Source organism: Wolffia australiana, chromosome 12, assembly GCF_029677425.1.
Source record: "Wolffia australiana isolate 7733 chromosome 12, ASM2967742v1".
Lineage (NCBI taxonomy): Eukaryota > Viridiplantae > Streptophyta > Magnoliopsida > Alismatales > Araceae > Wolffia > Wolffia australiana.
This window is the reverse complement of record NC_135846.1, coordinates 16,118,906-16,139,256: the sequence shown is the minus strand read 5'-3', so window position 1 is coordinate 16,139,256 and position 20,351 is coordinate 16,118,906. Positions and strand designations below refer to the sequence as shown.

General features: G+C 39.5%; 2 protein-coding genes across 2 annotated transcripts; both read right to left on the bottom strand.

Annotated features, from left to right (window-relative positions):
• Positions 1 to 1,574: 1,574 nt before the first annotated feature.
• LOC144710214 (protein S40-4-like) lies at positions 1,575 to 2,806 on the bottom strand. Its single transcript, XM_078583918.1, has one exon. The coding sequence runs from the start codon at positions 2,451 to 2,453 to the stop codon at positions 1,935 to 1,937; it is 519 nt and encodes a 172-aa protein (XP_078440044.1). The 5' UTR covers positions 2,454 to 2,806; the 3' UTR covers positions 1,575 to 1,934.
• Positions 2,807 to 19,668: 16,862 nt separating this feature from the next.
• LOC144710401 (uncharacterized) lies at positions 19,669 to 20,090 on the bottom strand. The gene has a single exon (XM_078584159.1). The coding sequence runs from the start codon at positions 20,088 to 20,090 to the stop codon at positions 19,752 to 19,754; it is 339 nt and encodes a 112-aa protein (XP_078440285.1). The 3' UTR covers positions 19,669 to 19,751.
• Between the last annotated feature and the right edge of the window lie 261 nt (positions 20,091 to 20,351).

Genomic DNA, 20,351 nt, shown 5'->3' with positions numbered 1-20,351 from the left:
ATCAAAATAGTTCAGAATAAAATTCATAAATATTTCAAGTGATGTGTCTCCTCTAGTCATATTCTATTATTCATAAGAAAAACTACTTTGAATTCAATTTTACAATTAAACAATTTAAAATATTATTCGTTCTATCAGTATGATGTGTGATTGTATGTATAAGAGGTGACAAGATAAAACGAAAACAAGATTTTAGATCCTATTGATAACATGCCAACTATTACACCAATCAAATGAATTTACATGTTTATTTTCACGAAAATTCTGGTATACCTCTGATCAAGCTTAAAATGATCATATTTATTTTACAATGATATTATGATTATTTTTATTTTAGTAATTATAGATTTTCTTGACATCTTATTCTCAACAAAAATAAAACTTTTAAGTCAGAATATGTTTTTAAGGATTTATTTAATTTTTTTTACAAATGATCCTAGTGATGAAACTCTGTCACACCAAGTATCATAATCCCATTATTCGAATCTCAGCGAATCATTGGCTGCAACCAATCTTCAGCTGTGACCAATGGTGTGCTGTGTCAAAGAATAAAAAATGTGCCATTTTGACATCCTGATTCATGACACTGCAATCATTTTACTAACTTTCTTAAAAAATCAGTGCCAAAAAACTTGTGGACCTGACTTGGTAATTAAATAATCCAAGTTAGTCTTTCCGTGTGAGTATAAATATACTAGCTCAATAAGTCATCTCTTCCTTGAAAAGTGGAATATCTTATTCTCCATTGATCTTGATAGATTTATCTTTTCCATAAAAAAATACATTTGTGTGATTTTAGATTTGTTTTCTTCTTCCATTCTCGAACGATGCTATTATTTTTAGGAGGGCTCCATTGAAATTTTACCTATTCGTTTGTTTTCACCTTATTCAGTACCCTACTCATATTAACCTTAACTGTTTATTAGTTTGTGGTTCTGTGACGTATATGCAATGAAACTGATGAAGCACAACTCGTTTGAGCTCTGTGATATCAATCATCGGTACCAGGAATGTGTAAACCATCGAATCAAGGATATAATTTCCGCATTGCACGAGGAAAACAAGAGTTTTAAAAGCTAACTAGCCAAGAGAACACAGAGTTCTAGTTTCTCTGAACAATAAATTTTTGCCGTCCTCGCTAGGAATCCTCTTCAACTCCATAGTCCACGAGATAATGGGGAGATGTTCGTTCCTTATCAACGAAGGGGCCCATCTCTGACCATTCACTAGCGAGGCAGGTAAAGATATCCCATGCTGACATCAATGGGCCCTGGTGATTTTTCCTTCCTGGAGAGGATAATAGCACAGCTGCTGCCAGTCAACGTCTCAAGATGCCAGACGAGCCATAATTTTGATCGATCAGCAGATCTCCCAAATTGTCACGCCAACGGTTGGTCTTAACGGCCGAGATCGTCAAGAAAAAAATAAAAAAATAAAAAAAATAAAAATAAACTTCTGTTCCTCCTCGTTCTTTTTCTCCGTGAATTACATGCCATTATCCTCGTGCAAATAAACATAAAACTTAAACTCCCCACGCGTTTTCTCCCAAAATGACACACGGATTCCCTACGACGTGCCGTAATTTCGCGATTTATTTCGGGGAAATGTTCAAAGGATAAATACAAGAAATCTCCAGTTAGAGCGATCCGGCGGCCGAAGGGCCCGAAGAAAAAAGAGAGAGAGGATTATATAAAAAGAATTAATTTTGTGTGAAATCTCAGCGCTCGGCGGGTTGCGTGATCGGTGGGCCGGCGGCGGCGCGGGGAGATCAGTCAACGAAGCCGATCTGCCGCCAGACGTCGTTCCGGACGCGGCTAAGGTCGCGGCCCTTGAGCGTGCGGCCGACGCCCTCGTGCACAGAGAAGGAGGCGGCGCCGGCACGCTTCTTCCAGAGGTACTCGCGCGATCGGTGGGCCGGCGGCGGCGCGGGGAGATCAGTCAACGAAGCCGATCTGCCGCCAGACGTCGTTCCGGACGCGGCTAAGGTCGCGGCCCTTGAGAGTGCGGCCGACGCCCTCGTGCACAGAGAAGGAGGCGGCGCCGGCGCGCTTCTTCCAGAGGTACTCGTGCGGCGGCACCACCTCCTCGCCGTCCCACGAGTCCTCGCCGAACCGCCGCTGCGCCGCCGCCGCCTCCTCGCGCAGGATCTTCGACCAGTCCGGTATGTTCACGGGCAGCGACGCCGGCACCGCCGCGCGCCGCCGGTGGTCCGCGCCGCCCCAAGCCAGCTGCTTGCGCGGCGCCCCCCGCGGCCCGGCAGGCGCCGCCTCGCCGTCCTCCTCCGCTATGGCCGAACCCCACACCTGAGACTCCTCCAGCTCGTCCAACTCCTCCATCCCTTCGCCGGAGACGCCCCCCGCCGCCGCCGCCGCCGCCGCCGTGTCGGCCTCGCCCCCCGCCGCCGCGAACAGGCGATAACTCTGCTTCAGCTGCCGCTGGCTCCGCCCTGCCATGATCAGAAGCTCCGCCTGAGTCTGTCGAGAAGAAGAGGGAAAGATGAGGGAGGGGATTGAAGTGGGGGAGGGCCTGAATAGGACCCCGGTTCATTTCTTTATAGACTGCCGGCCGACCCGGATTGAACAGTGCCGAGCCTGCGGACTAGACAGAGAAAGTCGGCGGCTCTCTGGAGAGAGAAACCGAACCTTATCCTGATCCCATCCTACGTGCGAGATGCCCTTCCCGAAAGACTAAAGTGCCCTCCTGTCCTTTTCTCCCGCGAGTTCCACGGGAGCAGACCCCCATAAGGGTGATTGCGTCATTGGCTCCCGCCCCGGACCCACTGCCGGGAGATATCGACACGTAGGAGTCGTGTTGCCACTTGGCAGTGGGGCCTACGTGGCGGATTTTTCTCCACCTGTACAGTGGTCCCCACCGTGGGTGGTTCGTCCACTTGGTTATCGGCTAATTGTGTGGGTTTTGTATTAAATATTAATTTAAGAATGGGGAGAGAAAAAAAAAAGAAAGGAAAGCCTGGTTCTGCCGGCGTTCAATTATTGGAGCGGCGGCTGCTTTCTCAGAGCGGACAAAATCGCTGCGGCCAATCATGGCGTTGGAAAGACAATCCTCAAGGTGTCAAATTAGCCCTAATCTCCGCCGCGGAGCAGTTCAGTTCTCCCACGCAAATGCGCACTGCTTCATATAGGGGGCCTGCACGCTTTCTCTCTCTATCTATCTGTCCTTTATCTACCATAATCAATCTTTCACTCTCCAAACATTCATCGGGTTGCTTCTTTCTCCCTCTCATTCTATCTCTCATTGGCACTCTCTTTCTCCCAGTCGTTCTCTTTCTTTCTCTTAAAAACAAATTGACCACTTTTCGATGTGTCTATAATCGCACCCACGCGCAGGCACGCACACGCACGCACTTACGCACGCACACACGCTCACATTCCTCTCTCTCGACCTAGCTGTCAATCCATGTACCTATGATCAGTCTTTCTCTGTTCACTGGTACATGAATGCGTAATTAATCCATGTAACCTTGTACAGTAGCTTCGTTAGACGACATATGGCGCTCATCTGATTCGTTGGAGAAAAGAAAAAACAACGGAAAGCGACCACTCGGAGGACTCGGAGAGTGGAAAGCTCGACACTAGCGGTGCGGAGAGAGCGAGAGAGAGAGAGAGAGAGAGAGAGAGCGAATGAAGATGAGAGAGAGAGAGAGAGAGAGAGAGAGAGAGAGAGAGAGAGAGAGAGAGAGAGAGAGAGAGAGAGAGAGAGAGAGCAAATGAAGGTGAGAGAGAGAGAGAGAGAGAGAGAGAGCAAATGAAGGTGAGAGAGAGAGCGAATGAAGATGAGAGAGAGAGAGAGAGAGAGCAAATGAAGGTGAGAGAGAGAGAGAGAGAGAGAGCAAATGAAGGTGAGAGAGAGAGAGAGAGAGAGAAAGAGAGAGAGCAAATGAAGGTGAGAGAGAGAGAGAGAGAGAGAGAGAGAGAGAGAAAGAGAGAGAGCAAATGAAGGTTGTATCTGAGCGTGTTTTGGACTTAAACCTACCCTCTTATCCTACGCATTCGCAAGAGCTGACGTACTCCGTCTGCGTCAGGAGATGGGGGGTTGATTGATCTTACGAGAGAGGACTCGGTAGATTCATCCCTCTTCCAATAGGTTCTTTACGCTGGTTCACGCCCGGTCAATCGACGCCCACGTCGCGATATCTCGTCTACCGCGAGGAGATAACCTGTGAATCAAATCGCACGTTCGATGGGCGCGAAGTGATAAGCGCACAGAAGAAAGATTGACGTGGCGATTGGAAGGAAGGTTAACTCGCGCCACCTCTTCTTTCTTCAGAGGATAAGGGAAAGAAGGCTTGATTTGCCACGTCTCATCCGAAAGCGAAAGCAAGACCAAATCTGCGGCGCTTCGACTGCGCGCGCTCAGCGCTTATTACTTGGCCCACCTTCGCTATCCTTCTTCTCCAGATAAACTTCCGAGTTATAGACAGGCGATGCCGAGTTGTCAAGACGATCCCGAATCGTAGATGACTTCCAGTTTAATGGAAAGAAAGAAAAACTATTTTAACTGAAGTTCGGGGGAGTGAGAATTCTGAGAAATAATTCCGGTGGCAGCCATTTTCCTGCCCATTTTTTTTCGTTTTCATATGCCCTTCGCTGTGGACGACGAAGGATGACAGCGTCAAGCGGCCGCTTACTCCTTCCCACATTGACCTAAACGTGCGTCGGCGATGACGTCGATGTGAATGTTACTGAACGATGACGAAATTTATTGACAGGCAACGTCGGCTATGGTTCATGCACACCGCGTCGTTGGCGATTTCAGGGTGGTCCATGCACGAATGTTCTTCTTTTCTTATTATTTTCTTCTTCATTTTCCTTTTGTTCCCTTCCTCTTTTCTTATTGTTTTATTATACATTTCTTTTCATTATGTTATTCTTCTCTTTTTCTTTCCGTCTTCATTTCTCCTCATCTTTTCATATTATTGTCTTTTTTATTCTTCATCGTCGTTTTATTTATGATTCTTTTACATTCCTTTTATTCTTCTTCTTCTTCTTCTTCTTCTTCTTCTTCTTCTTCTTCTTCTCCTCTTCTTCTTCCATTGTTTTTCTCTTTTTACTTCCTCCCTCTTTCCTTCTTTTGTTTTCCTCTTCTTCTCTTTTTACTTCTTTCCTCTGTCCTTCTTCCAATTATTTTTTACTTTTCTTCTTTGACTCTGACTTTCACAATGACTGGTCAATATGACTGAACCAGGACCAGATAAGACAGGAGCAGAACCAAACCAAACTTTAGATAAGGTTTAGGTCCTTGCTAAAAACTGGTACCCCACTGGGAATGTCAAACCCTATATGGAGGTGATGCCCATCACGGAAAAATGCGTTCCTGGACAGATAAACATTTTATCCCAAAAAAACTGGAACAATGTTTCTTTTGTTGTTATTGGATCCAATATCAATAAGGGACAACACTTTTGAAGTGGAAAACAGATAATGATAACATACATCACATGCATCTAAATGATATTCTTAATCGAATAAGATAATGATTATGATGGCAATTACGAAACAGTTATTCAATTACATGAATATACGTACAGGGGGGATGATGAAAGAGTTTTGAAATAGTTGAAGGGCCAAGTGTTCTTCTTATTCATAAATAATGGTCTAGACTCATGTCACTTAGCCATTTGAACACTTCCCATATGTATATAAACCTTTTCAGTATGGATGGTTAGCTGTAGACGACAAATTGATAGGGCTCACTCTCCTCAAGGAATGTGGTGCTTGGCAACAAATGCATGAACGATAGGTTTTGGAGGAGGAGAAAGGTTCATAGGGAAGATAGATGAACAAAAAGGTTAATATTTTACCCAAAACTGGAATCCTTGAAAGGTGAGAACTGAAGTAAAGCCAGTAAGTAAAAATAACAGACAGAATCAGGTGCGACCCAATCCACATAGTCATTCATTCCAGGAGCCATCCATTTCCATCACAATATGGATGGGGTGGTGGGGGCAGCTTACTATAGAGGACACAAGCAACTTGACAATGGATCCAAGAGATCATCATTGGTAAAATATGTTAGTTGCTACGATACACATGATCACTCCATATATGTGGGACTCAGTCTTGGGGTCAGTCCGAGCTAAGTGAATGCTTGGAAGGATTTGCTTTTTACGTGCTCAAATTAGTGTGATTTGCTGCAAGGAGAAGAAGAACTTTTCAAGTGGTCACGTAAATCTTCATCCTCGGGTTCATAGTGTCATCATATCCTCTATGCCCTCCCATCCTTGACTTCATCCAATTCAGAATCTGATTTGATGAATATAACACTATATTTTTGGTATTTTTTGACCATACTATGCATTATGGGTCACTCACTTTGTTGTCATATGCTCCCATGTTGAGCCTTTGCATCCTTGGGTGGGGTCTGATTGTATTAATGCCGTGGGGGTGCGGCATCAATATTCGATGCAATGTATTCCATAACAGCTGTAAGATTTCACATCTTGTGTTTGAGTATGGAAGTGTTAGATAAAATTTCAACTTTCTAGATTCAAAAATTCAAATATCACAACTTTAAAGTATAAAAAATATTCTAAAATAATGCAACGAACTAAAGACAATCTCTTAAGTCATTGTAGGAGTGATAAACAATAGAAATTAGAAACAATAGTAAAGTTATCACAATATTTATTGCAAAAGGTTATCACAAAAGACAAGGGGGTTTACTATGATGAAATATTCACACTAATAGACATGATCAAGTCAGTCAGAACTGGACCTATGACCTAAGATACAAAAGACAACTTGTGGATGGAAGACTATATTTTAAGTATGATTTGCGAGTTTTTAGTCATGATACCCAAATTGATCTTTGCTCAAATATATCAAGAAGTGCACAAAGATGATCAGGTGGTCATGGGATCGTCCCCCTTAGTGTACGAGATGATTGGCTTGAGCAAGAAGATGCATTGATTTCCCTACCTTGAGTACTGAATATATTAGATGGACAAATGTTTGATTGTCAACCATACCCTAGTATTGACTAGAATGATGGATGAGTGTTTGATTGTTAACCATACTCAAGTTCATTTGAGAGTCTTGTGTGAATGAAGGATTATACGTATATGGTATCTAGTTAAAATAAAGGTTTCATGGGAGACGTGCTCGAGATACCTTCGTTTTTGAGGATATGAGACATGGTCACTGGGAGAAGTGTCCGAGCCTGGATAGGTCAGAGCTGTGGGCCTTGGAAAACAGACAGTTCTTTATTTGTGGAGACCAAATGGCAGCCTACATCATGGTCAATGGCTAGGAGCAGCTGGTTTGTGACCATGTGGAGCTGCAATGGAGGTTGTAATCTCAAAGGAGGGAGGACAAAATGGGGTGCACACTATAAACATACTGGAGGCTCGAGATATCCCAATGTGTTTATAGGACCAGGACAGCGTTGGAGCCTATGGTCAAGCCATTCAGTATGCTCTGATGCATCTTCTGAAGTGAACTTGTATCTGGGGACCCACATTGCATGATAGTGGAAGTGGAGCATTTCAAGGGGGGCCTTAATAACATCTATGATAAGATTTTGGGTCCGTAGGGGACTCTTGAGATCAGGATGTTTACACCTATGATATTGCTAATCGATAAGGTCGATTAATTAATTACGACATTATATCTAATGGCTAGACTGATATATGGGCCTTGATAGTCACACGCATAAGATCTATTGACATTGATAGATATACTAAAGTAATAAGATTTTTTATGAAAAGTAGCTAATATACGTCTAAATAGGGGTACACCCATTTCATGTACCCATGCAAGCTAGGCTTCTTCACCTTCTTCTCGATTATGAAATTCCTCTCTCCCTGACATGTGATTGGATACCAAAGATCTTCAAGGAGATTTAAGATAAATTTAATAGGAGATCCATCATTATAATGTTCTTGTACATACATCTAGGATCTGAACAAATGTACAGCTTTAAGGTATTATTTTATGTAATAAAGTTTAATGAGTATCCATTCCACACAAAGTGATTTGATCATCCTTGATTTTATAATTTTCAATCTAACTCAATCATTATGATTTATATAATGCGATAATTCTCGGATAGTTAATCTAGTCCATATTGGATTTGGTGATAAGGGCCTAACTGACCCAGCACCTTGAATGTGTTTGTTGATGGGGCCTGTTTGTATTACATGTCTTGTATGTATGGTGCTGTAGTGGGGAGAAGACATCAAATATATGACATCTGTTTTAAGTAGGATTCTTCATAAAGCATGCGCCCTTTCAAAAAGGGTCCAGTATAATGGTAGCTAGGATGACATCATTCTTTCACGGCATCTTCTGCTGTTCCCTATGTTTGGATTAGGTGGTGACGCTCACAGCCGCCAAAGGATGCTCACTTGTCCTGAGGCAGCTTCCTCCTTGTGAATAATGTGGATTTGGTCACCTGCTTCATAATGATATCCATGTGATGCATCAGTGCTGGAGAAGGAGGACATCAACAACTAGCTTCTTCGGTATGCTCACATGGCCTGTTGTGTACACAATGGATGTGAGAGGAAGCAAAGTTGTTGGGAGTTTCAGATGAGATCATCTTTTGCTTTTGTTATGATGTGAATAACCCAGACCCTACATCAATGCTGTCTTAATTTACAACTAACTAATCAAGCAGCTGTTGAGAGTTACTCTACCATGCTAGATAGTCAAGCGAAAGTAATATCAACGTCAGTTTGTATTTCCTAATTATATCCATGTAATATATTCATCACATTTGAGACTACTCAGTATCTCCTAGAGCACGAGGTGTAGCTTGGCACCCCACGGGCTGGAAACTTAACCTGTCAATTGGGTTAAATCGATCCTTATTTAATTAATCTATATGTTGATAGAGTTAATTAATAAGGTTGGTCAATAAATATCATTGGGCCATTTAAGTTATTAACTAGAATGATACATGGGCCTAGAGGGTCACACGCACAAGGTCATAAGGGCAATGGTGGATATATTTTTCTTTGGAGGGTTTTTGAGAAAAACCTTAAGTGAAATATAAAGAGGTAAAGAGGTCTCATTTTAGACACCCATGCAAGTTTCATTTGAGAGCCCCTCCCCTCTCCACTCTCTTCTACACTTCCAAGGAAGAGTGTCTTCATTGGGAGGAGATCTTCAAGGTTCTCAAGAAGAAGTGAAGAAGAAGACATGGAGATCCAAGCTCCGAGTGATCGCGTGGATACTCCTAGAGGCCGGGCGCGTGAACGGCTTCAGAACGATCTCGGAACGACAAAGCCAAGGGTGGAACGTGTTCCCCAAAAGGTACTACAAAATTTCATTTTGATAGATTGATTGAGAATCGATCGACCACGCTTTCGCATCCATGGAATGTATTTTTCATGGATGAACCAAACTACAGAACCCAACAGGCCTCAGGAGCAAAAACGTTAATTTAAGGTTCTTCAAAAATAACTTGTATTATATCACAATTGCTAATTTGATTTTGGAAAATATTTAATTCAAAGATGAAAATATGCGTACACTTTAACTCAACTATTTAATTATTAAAAATATAAATGAGTTATTCTAATATTCTGAGTTGCTGAATCTCAATTAAATTTAATGAATTTGTGTTTCAATATAGCTTTTAGATTTATTTAAATACTCTTCATAAATTTAATTTTATTCAATTTTAATGTTAAACTGATGCAGGTTGATTGTTCAAGATGCCATAATTATATATCTTAGAGAAATTTAATTTGAATATTGATATACTTGTACATAATGCAAAAAATTTGAACTAAATAATAATTCTCAAATTCATTCGGAATATTTGTTCCAATGTAAAAAATGTTTATTCACATCTATTAAAATGTTTTGAAATTTGATTCATATTTTTTTCTTTTTTAACCAATTAAGAAATCATTTTTGGAGAAAGATTAAAATTTGAAACTCAAAATGAATATGAATCAATCAAGATTTATCAATTTCCTAGAGCCAAAATTGAGCATATCTGATAATTTGGGTGAGATAAGATGCAAAAATAACAATTAGAATAAAAATAATGTAATAAGAAAACATTGTTCATGATTGTGTAGGGTATAAGGGTAAACCAGAAGCATAAAAATTAATCCACACAAGGTCTTTTAAACATCAATGAATGCAGAAGGTTTTCTATGAAATCATAATCTTTTTGAAAAAATTCATCGATTTTATACTAATATTATCTTGTAAATGGATAAAAACATTATGAGAGATTCCCTTTTTCATTTGAATCTGTTTGTAAATGAAGATATTATTATATTTGACCATGCAGTGACGTATTTCTTGGGATTAACTGTGTACTGATGAGTAAATCCCAATGAAAATGAAGGAAAATAATAATATCTCTGCATCCTAGATATATCAAGTTTTTTGTTGTGTCAAGATGAAAATAATGTGTTAATTTATATTCCAAAACATATAGATAGAGGATGAAGAGTATTTAGATTAATAATAAACTGAATATTTGAATTTTAAATATCTGATTATGCATTTTGCCACTCTTTTCTGATAGAGATCAAAGATTATATTTTCAACTTAAAGTTAAATATAGTTTTTATTATTGAACACTCTTTACTTGTTCAACAGTCTTTAGCCCCTCATATTTAAAAAAATTTAGTTTCATTAATTGTGTTGGCAACCCACTAGTTTTTAGTATAACAAGTACCTGGATAACTTCAGCTCAAGTTAACCCGGTTTCTCTTTAATCTCTAAACCCAAAACTACATTTAACCTAATAACATCCAAGGAACCAAAAAGTATCAATGGATCCATTGTTTAAATCAACATTTTATCATCCATCTTTTCACTTCTAGCACTAATCTTCGTATATCAATTTCCAATATGACCACCATGGTCCCCTAGATCATTGTTTCTGAATGTTGGAAATTGTTTTGATCAAACTCGAGGAGTCTCACCTTACCTTCAATACTCACTTGGGATCAGTTTGTAAGTGTATATCCATGTATTTCCTATTTAGAAATGGCAAGAAGAACCATTCTAATTTTGGTCTCCAATAAAAAATAATGGATTAATACTATGTAATTTACATTTTTATGAAAACACATAATTATATATGCATGTTATCAAGAATAAAATGATCAAATTTATTTTTTGATTGATAGTTTGATTTTGTGACATTATTGGTATTTTTCGGGGATTTTTTTGACATCATATTCTTAAGTAAATTAACTTTATGATCCACAATATATAGTTTTACAGTTTTGTAAATTTTTAATCATGGATATATTAATTTTCTGTTTAAGAATATGTATATTTAATATATTTTCATGGCTTAGGAATTTATTTGGGGATTGTTAAATATTTTCAGTCTTCTTTTCCTGTCTTGCCACATTCCCATTTGATTCAACCTAATGCCAAAAAATCATGCCTTTCGTAATGATTAACACAATTAATCATTATGAAAAGGTGTCATTATGTCAATTAATTTTCAATGATTGGATGATAATTTTTTTTTAAATATGTAAGACGATGTGGACGAATAAAAAAAAGACAAGATGAAAATTTCAATATATGTGAGTGTAGGGAGTGAGAGAATAGTTATTATCTGGATGCATTTTCTAAAATTTAAGCTTAAAGGCTGTGTGGTGTTGTGGCTTCATAAAACTGACCAAAAAAGAGAGGAAAAATTATATGATGCTTATATATATGATGCTTATATCATTTTGTCTTTCCCAATGAGAATGACATGATGCAGTGCCATTTAAAAATAAAGAAAAGGTATTGATTAATTTATTACCACGTCATCTTTCCCAATGAGAATGGAGTGGGGAATGTATCACCATGTCACACAATGATTAAAATATCAAAAAATAGATCTTGCCTTTGTCTTTTTCGTGCACGACACTTGGCACTATTAGTGCTTCCAATTCTTGAAGACAATGAGATCATGCCAGTCATTAACAAGTAATATCTAGGGATTTTTCAGTCTTCAACTATAAATCAGGAAGGGATTGTCCAATTCACAAGGAGTCAGAACATCAAACAAAAAGCAAGGATAGCTTGCTTATTTGATAAATTAATTTGGGCTTGATATCTGACAATCCAAAAGGCCATTAGAGCTGAAAGTTTAAGGGTAGCTTCATCTCTAACCCATTTTCCAGTCCATGCCCTTCAATATATAAGTTTCAGGTGTTTAACTTTTCAAAAATCAATTTAAAACTTGTTTCCTATATTTATGGGTTGATTTAAATAGAATGAGTTACTGAGATCCATCAAGCTTGGTGTTTTGGGTGTCTTGAGAAGAGGCAAAAGAGAAAAAGGGAAGCTTACCTGCACTCACAAATCTCTGTGGTGATCGTCATTGCATTGCATTGACCCTTTTTATCATCATTATTAGCTTAGATCCATCTCATAATCACATCTTGACATCACATCAGGTGTTATGCATTTCACTTCACTATATCTTCATCATGTTACCATCGCCGCCTGACGTCACTTGTTCTTTTCATCACATCTCTTGCATTTTCTTTCTTTCTTATCTTGCTACCATCACTCCCTGCTCTCTCCCTCATTCTTCTAATATCTTCATTATCACTACCTATTATATACTATAACCATCTCAATCTTATTAACAGTTATCAACTTCTTAGTTTTTATGTTCCTCGTCTTTCGACCCTATGTTTTATGCGTACCTCCCCACATGTCACTAATCTCTATTTGAATAATATAAATATTTAATTACTTTTTGCTGTGGAGTAGGGATGGTCGTGCGGTCCGATCCAATTTTTTTGGCCGCTGTGCAAATTTTTTGATCAAACAAAAGTGGTATTTTGATGACTGGTGTGAATATGTGCGAACATACCGCATCACACATTGCACAAATTCGCACCAAAAATTGAGATCAGAGATGGAGGGGAGCGAGAGAGAGTCAAAGCAAAGAGATAGAAAAATGATAAGCAAAGAGAGAGTGAGAGAGGAATGAGAGCGAGAAAGAGAATGAGCCAGAGGGAGCGCTAGAGAGAGAAAGACAGTATCCTAGAGAGGAAAGAACGAGCCAGAGAGAGAATAGTGAGAAAGAGAAAGAAGAGAGATAGAGAAAGGGAGAGAGAGCAAGATAGAGGATGAAAGAGATGAGCGACAGATACTGAGAAAGGGAGAAGAACGCAAGAGAGAGGTAGAAGAGAGATAGAGAGAGAGAAATAGGGAGAGAGAGAGTAATGACGGAAAGCAACGATTGCGAGAGAGAAAGAGAGAGAGGAACGTTAGAGAGAGAGAAGAGCGAGGAACGAGGGAGGAGGGAGAGAGAGGAACGAGAGAGAAGACTATGAGAGAGAGGAACGAGAGAGACAGAAGAGCGAGGAACGAGAGAGAGGAATGAGAGAGACACAAAAGAGCGAGAAATGAGAGAGAAGACCGCAAGAGAGAAAGAGGGAGAGAGAGGAACAAGAGAGAGACAGAGGAGCGAGGAACAAGAGAGAAAACCGCACGGGAGGAAAAAGGAGAGAGAGGAACAAGAGAGAGAGAGAGAGACAAAAGAAAAAGGAACGAGAAAGGAGATCGTGAAAGAGAATGAGGGAGAGAAGGAACTAGAGATGAGACCGCTAGAGATAATCATGCCGTGAGAAAATCTTTTACAAAATCACACATTCACACGGCACACACCCATGGTTGATGTGCAGTGCGAAGTACTGTGCAAGTGTCCAATGTGTGGCCTGGAAGATTAAACCGGACCACGCGTAGCACTACTTTTGGATGCACACAAAAGGACCATCCCTACTATGGAGTTGGTCCATACTCATCATTATCTATAATTAATTGAGTACAGATTTTTATTGATTAAATACAAAGCACCAACAATGAATAAAAAGACTAATATTTTAGTTTATGAGTTTTTTACTCGCTTGAGAACTGGTGTCTATGTGATGAGTTATCGTCGAGTTGTCCTACCTCTAGCACATAGTCACTATAATAAAGGTATGGGCCATCGTAATCTATCCTAGTTCATCCACTACGGACACAATAGAAAGGATAGAAAAACTCTTTAGTGTTTTTTGAATGAGTCAGTTGGTCGTGCGAGAGACATGGAACAGGTCTTTTAGCATTGAACCCTGAATTTTTTTACGATAACCTTTCTTCCTTATTTATCATTCTTTTGTTCATCGATGGATTTTTGGTTGTCGTTGCACCCACCTACAACATAAATCCTATGGAACAACTTTTCATTACAAAGAAGCATTGACATTTCACACCAGGCTGAGCTAGTTCATTACATGGATAAAGATTTCAGGAATTGATTCCCATCATACTTTCCATAGAGCTCATGAAATGCAAGGTCATGCTCGTGATACTTCTAGTGTACATCAATCCAGGCAAGGACGTTATCCTTCTCTATATATATCCTTATCTCAACCACTACCTATAATTCTTAATCACGTTCTACTGCCACCTTCTCTCAGTTTATCATACCATCTTCCTCTCTCTCTTCTCCCCCTCCATATCTCTCTAAATCCACTCATAACATTCTCAAATACATCCCCATTGCTTCCCATCACATCCATGGCTACCACCATCATTTCTAGATACCAACCCATGACCATTGTTTGTGTTCCTAGTCATCTCTCTTGCCATTTGTCCACACATCCATCCATCATTTACTCAATTTAAATGTATGAAATTTACTTCAACATATCCTTCCTTTTTATGCCTTTAATATAACATGTACTTATGGTGTTGATGATAAATTGCCTCTTTACTCAAGATAATGTTCTTAAAAATACTATATGATATTCTATAACAAATTCCTTGAGAGAAAAAAGGATGGGATTTGCGAAACAACATCTTGAGCCTCAAATCCATGGGCATCAAATCAGAAGATGGCCAAACCATTCAAGTAGCCTATTTAATCTCTTTTTATATTACTGCCCCATAATGAGCTTAGGATATCGCCCTAATAGTCTCTAGCCTGGCGAGATAGCATTTCCTCTAGTCCCATTTTTTTCAAGGTTTTTTTAAAGGGATTTTTAAGAGGCCAATCAAGTATTCGGAAATAGTATACATACTCTATAGGTGATGCATAAATTGAGGTTTGCATGATCTTCCTCATAGAACATCTTAAAGATACCGCAAATTTCAAGAAAACCTTGCAACTCTATTTTTATCTATATCTCTATCTCTATCTCTACCTCCATCCATATCTCTATCTCTATCTCTATATCTATCTCTATATGTATCTCTATCTCTATCTCTGTCACATCTGCACATCTGCACATCTGCCACCAAGCACCCTATATGCATTGTAAAATCTGTGACAAAAACACAACAAATGATCATACAACATCCCTATTGGTAATCACAAAATGTAATGACCAGCACTACCTATGCATTCATCCCACCTAGATTCTTGCCAACAAACATTACAAGTTTGCCAATCCTTCATTCTTTGTGCCAAACACACCTCATCACCGCACTACACAAACTAGTTTCCATCTAGAGCAACCAAAGCACTGGTGAAGGTCTAATTTCTCTTTCTTGGTGGTTAATTCTAAATAATACTAAGAAAATCATAAAAAAAATAAAATTATTTGAAATGTTTTTTTTAGTCTTCTCTAGTTTAGTTCCAAAGCACTAAACAAATCAATCATTAGGACATACTATAAATTTATAAATATTCTTTAAGTTGCTTGATAGTCTGGTTACTATGGATTCTATGCCGGCTCTATAGTAAGGAAAATCCTATAAATCATGCTACCTTGAATAGATTCTTCAATGATATATTTAAGCCTCATTTTTATTTTCATTTGTTAATTTTCTAGGACTTATTGATAATCTAAAACAAATCATACACCGAATACCAAATAAAAATAAAAATGTATGAAAAGAAAAACACAAGATAACCATGTCACCGTACATAAAATAGAGTTTGCTATCATTTTGTTCCTTTAATAATTTCTTTCAAGTTGTTCTGATGGAGGACCATCCAGTGGATCGAGCCCTGACCCGTCACCAGCCACGTTGCGGAGCGTGAGCCAACGTGAAGAATCTACAGTTCCACTATCAGTTTTAAGAAGTGGCATTGTCGTCTCACTTTGTGTCATGTCTTTATGTAATTTCCTATTTTTTCATCGTCGTTGGATTATTGGGCGGCCCCTCCTGCGTGAGTACCGGCCTCCTGCATGTGTTTTTTTTATTTTAGTTATGCTTAATTGTCATCTTTAGGGGGAGGAAATCCATGTTTGGCTTCTTCTTCCCCTAAATAGCCCTTTTAAAGGGAAGCCCAAAAGACTTTCCCCTTAAAAGGGGGCCCAATTGGGCCACCCACAACTGCCACTTCCCCTCTATAAGAGGGGGAGGATTGGACGTGGGAGAGGGAGGCTTGTCTTTTTTTGAGATCCAGATCTGAAGTCTTGAAGTTTCAGTTTTCGTTCTTTGAAGAAAGCTATTTTTTGTGTGTGTGTTTTGGAAGAAGAAGATCTAGCAGCATTCGATCAAATGCGTTACTGATTACCTTTGAAGAAAGACAATTTCTGTCCAACACCTTCTCCCTTTGTCTCATTCCCCGAGGGTCTGTTCATCGTCGAAAGCTCGTGGCTTGTTCAAGGGTTCTATCCCATTTATTACTATCGTAGAAATATACAGTACGACGGCCTAGTTTTGCAGTTGTTACTGTCTGAAGAAAGATCCAATTCCTGGGGAGAAGCCTGATAGAATACCTCCCTTTGCCGTAATTGCCAATCTCCATTTGAGCTCCGTCCTCCTGTGCACCAACATATTTGGCTAGTCCCACCAGGGGAAGATGCCCAAGAAACTTCTGGCTCGATTCTCTCTGAAAAATTTTGGTGAAAGTGTTGCCGATAGTGTACATATGAACGTTGCTTCTTCCGTTGTTGCATCGTGAGACCATTCCTTGCTTAAGATTTGTGTCACAGGAGTCGTGGCCGAGTTTTCCGAACAGCCACAACCCACTTGCCAGCTTCCGACAGATTGTTCTACATCGGGGAAAGAAACATCCTCCCGCCTATCCTAATTGTCCTCTTGACACCCGTGAGACTGCTACAGATCGCTCATTCATTTGAGAGTCAACCAACTGGCCAAACTGCACGCTCGATGGTGTCTTCTAACCGTCATAAATCATGACCCCTGCCTGTAGCATATGAACAATTAAGGCCTGGCTGATTGACACTATCGAAACATCCTGAACGGAGTGGCCCTCGTTCCTAGCATCACCGAACCATACTCAAACTGTCCAAGGACTTTGGTGCACCATTCGTTTCCCCACGATCTGCTCTGGTTACCTGATCGCCTCCTTTTGGGTCGAACGAATCGCCCGATCATAGTGCTTATTCTCTTCATTGATTCACCAAAGATCCTGATTGCCGGGTGTCTTGAATCTTTCTGCTCGGATTTGTTCTCCATCTGCTGATCTGAGCACGCCAATTCACTGTTGTAGTACTTCGAGTGTGCGGAAGTACTACAGATCATTTTCCTCTTTCCCTCTTACAGTATCATTATTGTTTTCAGTACCAGTCTCTAAATTGCTTATCGCCTTCGAGTGAGCTTTAAATGTGAATTTTAGGATTAGCCACCATATTTTTGTTAGAGACTTTATTGATGGTATCGGATCTGATCAATTACGTTGACAGTGCGGACACTCTTGCACGAGATCGTCCCCCACTCGTTGTCTATTGATCTGCTCACACGGGTCATTGGGAGCTTGCTCGTGATAAAACTCGTCCCCTGTCGTCCACTTGAGCTGCGTCTCACGTCATCCGACGACTGACCTAATTCTCGTTAAATATACGCATCACTACATCGCATTTCGACGTTTTCCTCGCATACTTCTCGACAGTGGAACACGAACCGGCTGAACCCGGTCGTCGTGTTACATTATGTTTACATGACCATCTTCTAGACGTATTTTTACAATTTCAGAACCATTGATCTACTTGTGTTTTCCTCAATCTCAACTACTTTAAATCCTACACAATCTCCTCACCATCACCATCTAAATAAGGACATAATCAGAGAAAAGAGGGAAGGGTGCCAAATTTGGCTTCCAAGGGTACATAAATACTAGATGCCCTTCCCTATTTATACTCCATGGGAACGTTTCTGAATACTCACCAATTTCTCAAAATTTTATGACGGTTAAGTTCTTGGTTCTTTTATAAGGTCAGTTAATTGTTCCAATGGCTCGACGATACCCAAAAGACTTAAGATATGGTTAATTTTTAAACTCTAATTTGTCATTCTAGCCAGTAGTAATAAGTGAAAAAATCCTTGAAGAATAGCTCTGATATTTTGGGTTCTTTTTACTGGTGCTTTAACAACATATTCTTCATTCAGTCAAGCTCCTATTATATTGATATATTATCCCATTCTGACCACAAAATCAAATCGTGAATTTTTCATTTCATACAAGGCTGACTGGAGTCCATTAGTCCAAGACTTATAAGTCATTGAAAAAACACAACCACCTATCCATAATGCTTCTTTAGTGTCTTAGATCTGCGGGGAATTTAAACTACCTTGAGATGAATCCACCTGATTCATAGTTAGGTATAATATTATTCAGAGACTTATATGGATAAATTTCAATGAACACTTCACATAAAGAATACTGCTTATTATCATTAATGTGAGGACGTCGTACATATATTTATAACATTTAAATTGAAAGACGATCATCTTAGTACCTCACAATCCCTCATATTTCTTCCTATTTATTTTCTTATAAAATATGCATCTTGATTGAAAGAGAAATTAAATTAAAAATTAAATGGACAAAAGTAACCTTATAAATCTACATTGCCGATGATGGAGAAGAACATGAGGAGACCTAACGTGGGGAGAGCTAGTACAGATCTGCTTCTTGAAAAGATTGATTTAATAACCAAATGATAACAAGTTTAATTATAAAAATGTGATAAACGTGATAAAAATGTGATAATTTAGTGTTTTGGTTCTTATTTTAAAGGTTTGGTTGATCTTATTTTATACTGCTACAAGAATCTCATCACAGATAATGATCAAGGAAAAACTAAATACTTTATTCAAGGTAAAATATAAGCAGTCCTATGATTAGTATTCATTAATAAAAATCAAGATGTAGATTCATCCAGGATATGTCTTTGGTGTTTCCCTATGAATGTTTATAGGTCTTCTTTGAAATTTGGGAACCCCTATGCACAAACTTGAAGATAATATTATTTTAACTTCTGGATTCAATTTTGGGTTGATTAGATAGAGACGAGGAATGGTATTTAGGAATGGGGAAGAGATGAGACCGTGAATTGACAAATACAGATTGACATAAAGTACCCAAGGAAACTCTTCACTTCTAAAATTTTGTGGTTTGGGGTTTCCGAATGTCATAGGGGACCTATAAGCATTCCCCCACAAGTGGTATTGTGTGGCAGGAGTGGTATAAAGAGGTGGTGATTATAATTAAAGGTAAGGGTGTCGAATGGTATCCTCTATTAGTGAGCTTCTGGAAGATTTAAGACATTGACACAATCCAAACTATGTTGACATTATAATCATAACCATCTGATATTCTTAAATAAAAATGTATGGCTTAATATAAATTAATAACATCTCATTTGCCATTTTTCTTTCACAGGTTGTGATTTCTCAAGGCTGTCAAGGTTGGTGACAACGTGCACGTGCTCGAGAAGGCTAATAACATGCATTTTTAGTCTTTTTTTTTTAATAATAATTCACGAGTTTGGAGAAGAAATAAACGAGAAACAAGAATGTGTGGCAAACTCTAAACGACGGACGGAGTGGAAGGAGATCTCAGTTGAACAAGCTGAAGCCCATGCCGTCGTCGCTCTCTTCCTTGGGCTCCTCCTTCTTCTCTTCGACTGGCGCCGCCACGGCAGCCGCTGCGGCACCGCCGCCGGCGGCCGAGGGGGTGGCGACCGCCACGGGAGCGCCTCCTCCGCCAAAGCCGACGTTTAGGATGAGATCCTCAGTGCTTATCTTCTCTAGCAACTTGGCGAACAAGGACAGCCAGAAAGAGTCTATCTTCACGTTCGCAGCCTTCACTAAAGTAGCAATCTTCTCCGTTGTGATGGGAATGTTGTCATCCTGAAGGATCAACGCTGCGTAGATGCAGGCAACCTCTAAAGACATTGTTGATTGACCTGCGAATCGAGCAAGGCGCGGAGAGACTCAACACTTAATCTGACCATATTTACATGTCATTTGCATTACTTCAGCTACATATGGATTTTATCAATTAAAAATGATTAAATTCATTTTTAGAATGATATTATGAATTCTTGGCACTTTTCAATGTACTTTTGGGATTTTTTGAAAATATCTTCTAAAGAAATAATTTTCTGAGTCAAAATGTGATTTTCTGAAATTTTTTGACACTAATTTGGAAAGATA

Coding starts and splice junctions, on each gene's coding strand:
- LOC144710401 (XM_078584159.1), bottom strand. CDS start 20,090: ATGTCTTTAGAGGTTGCCTGCATCTACGCAGCGTTGATCCTTCAGGAT.
- LOC144710214 (XM_078583918.1), bottom strand. CDS start 2,453: ATGGCAGGGCGGAGCCAGCGGCAGCTGAAGCAGAGTTATCGCCTGTTC.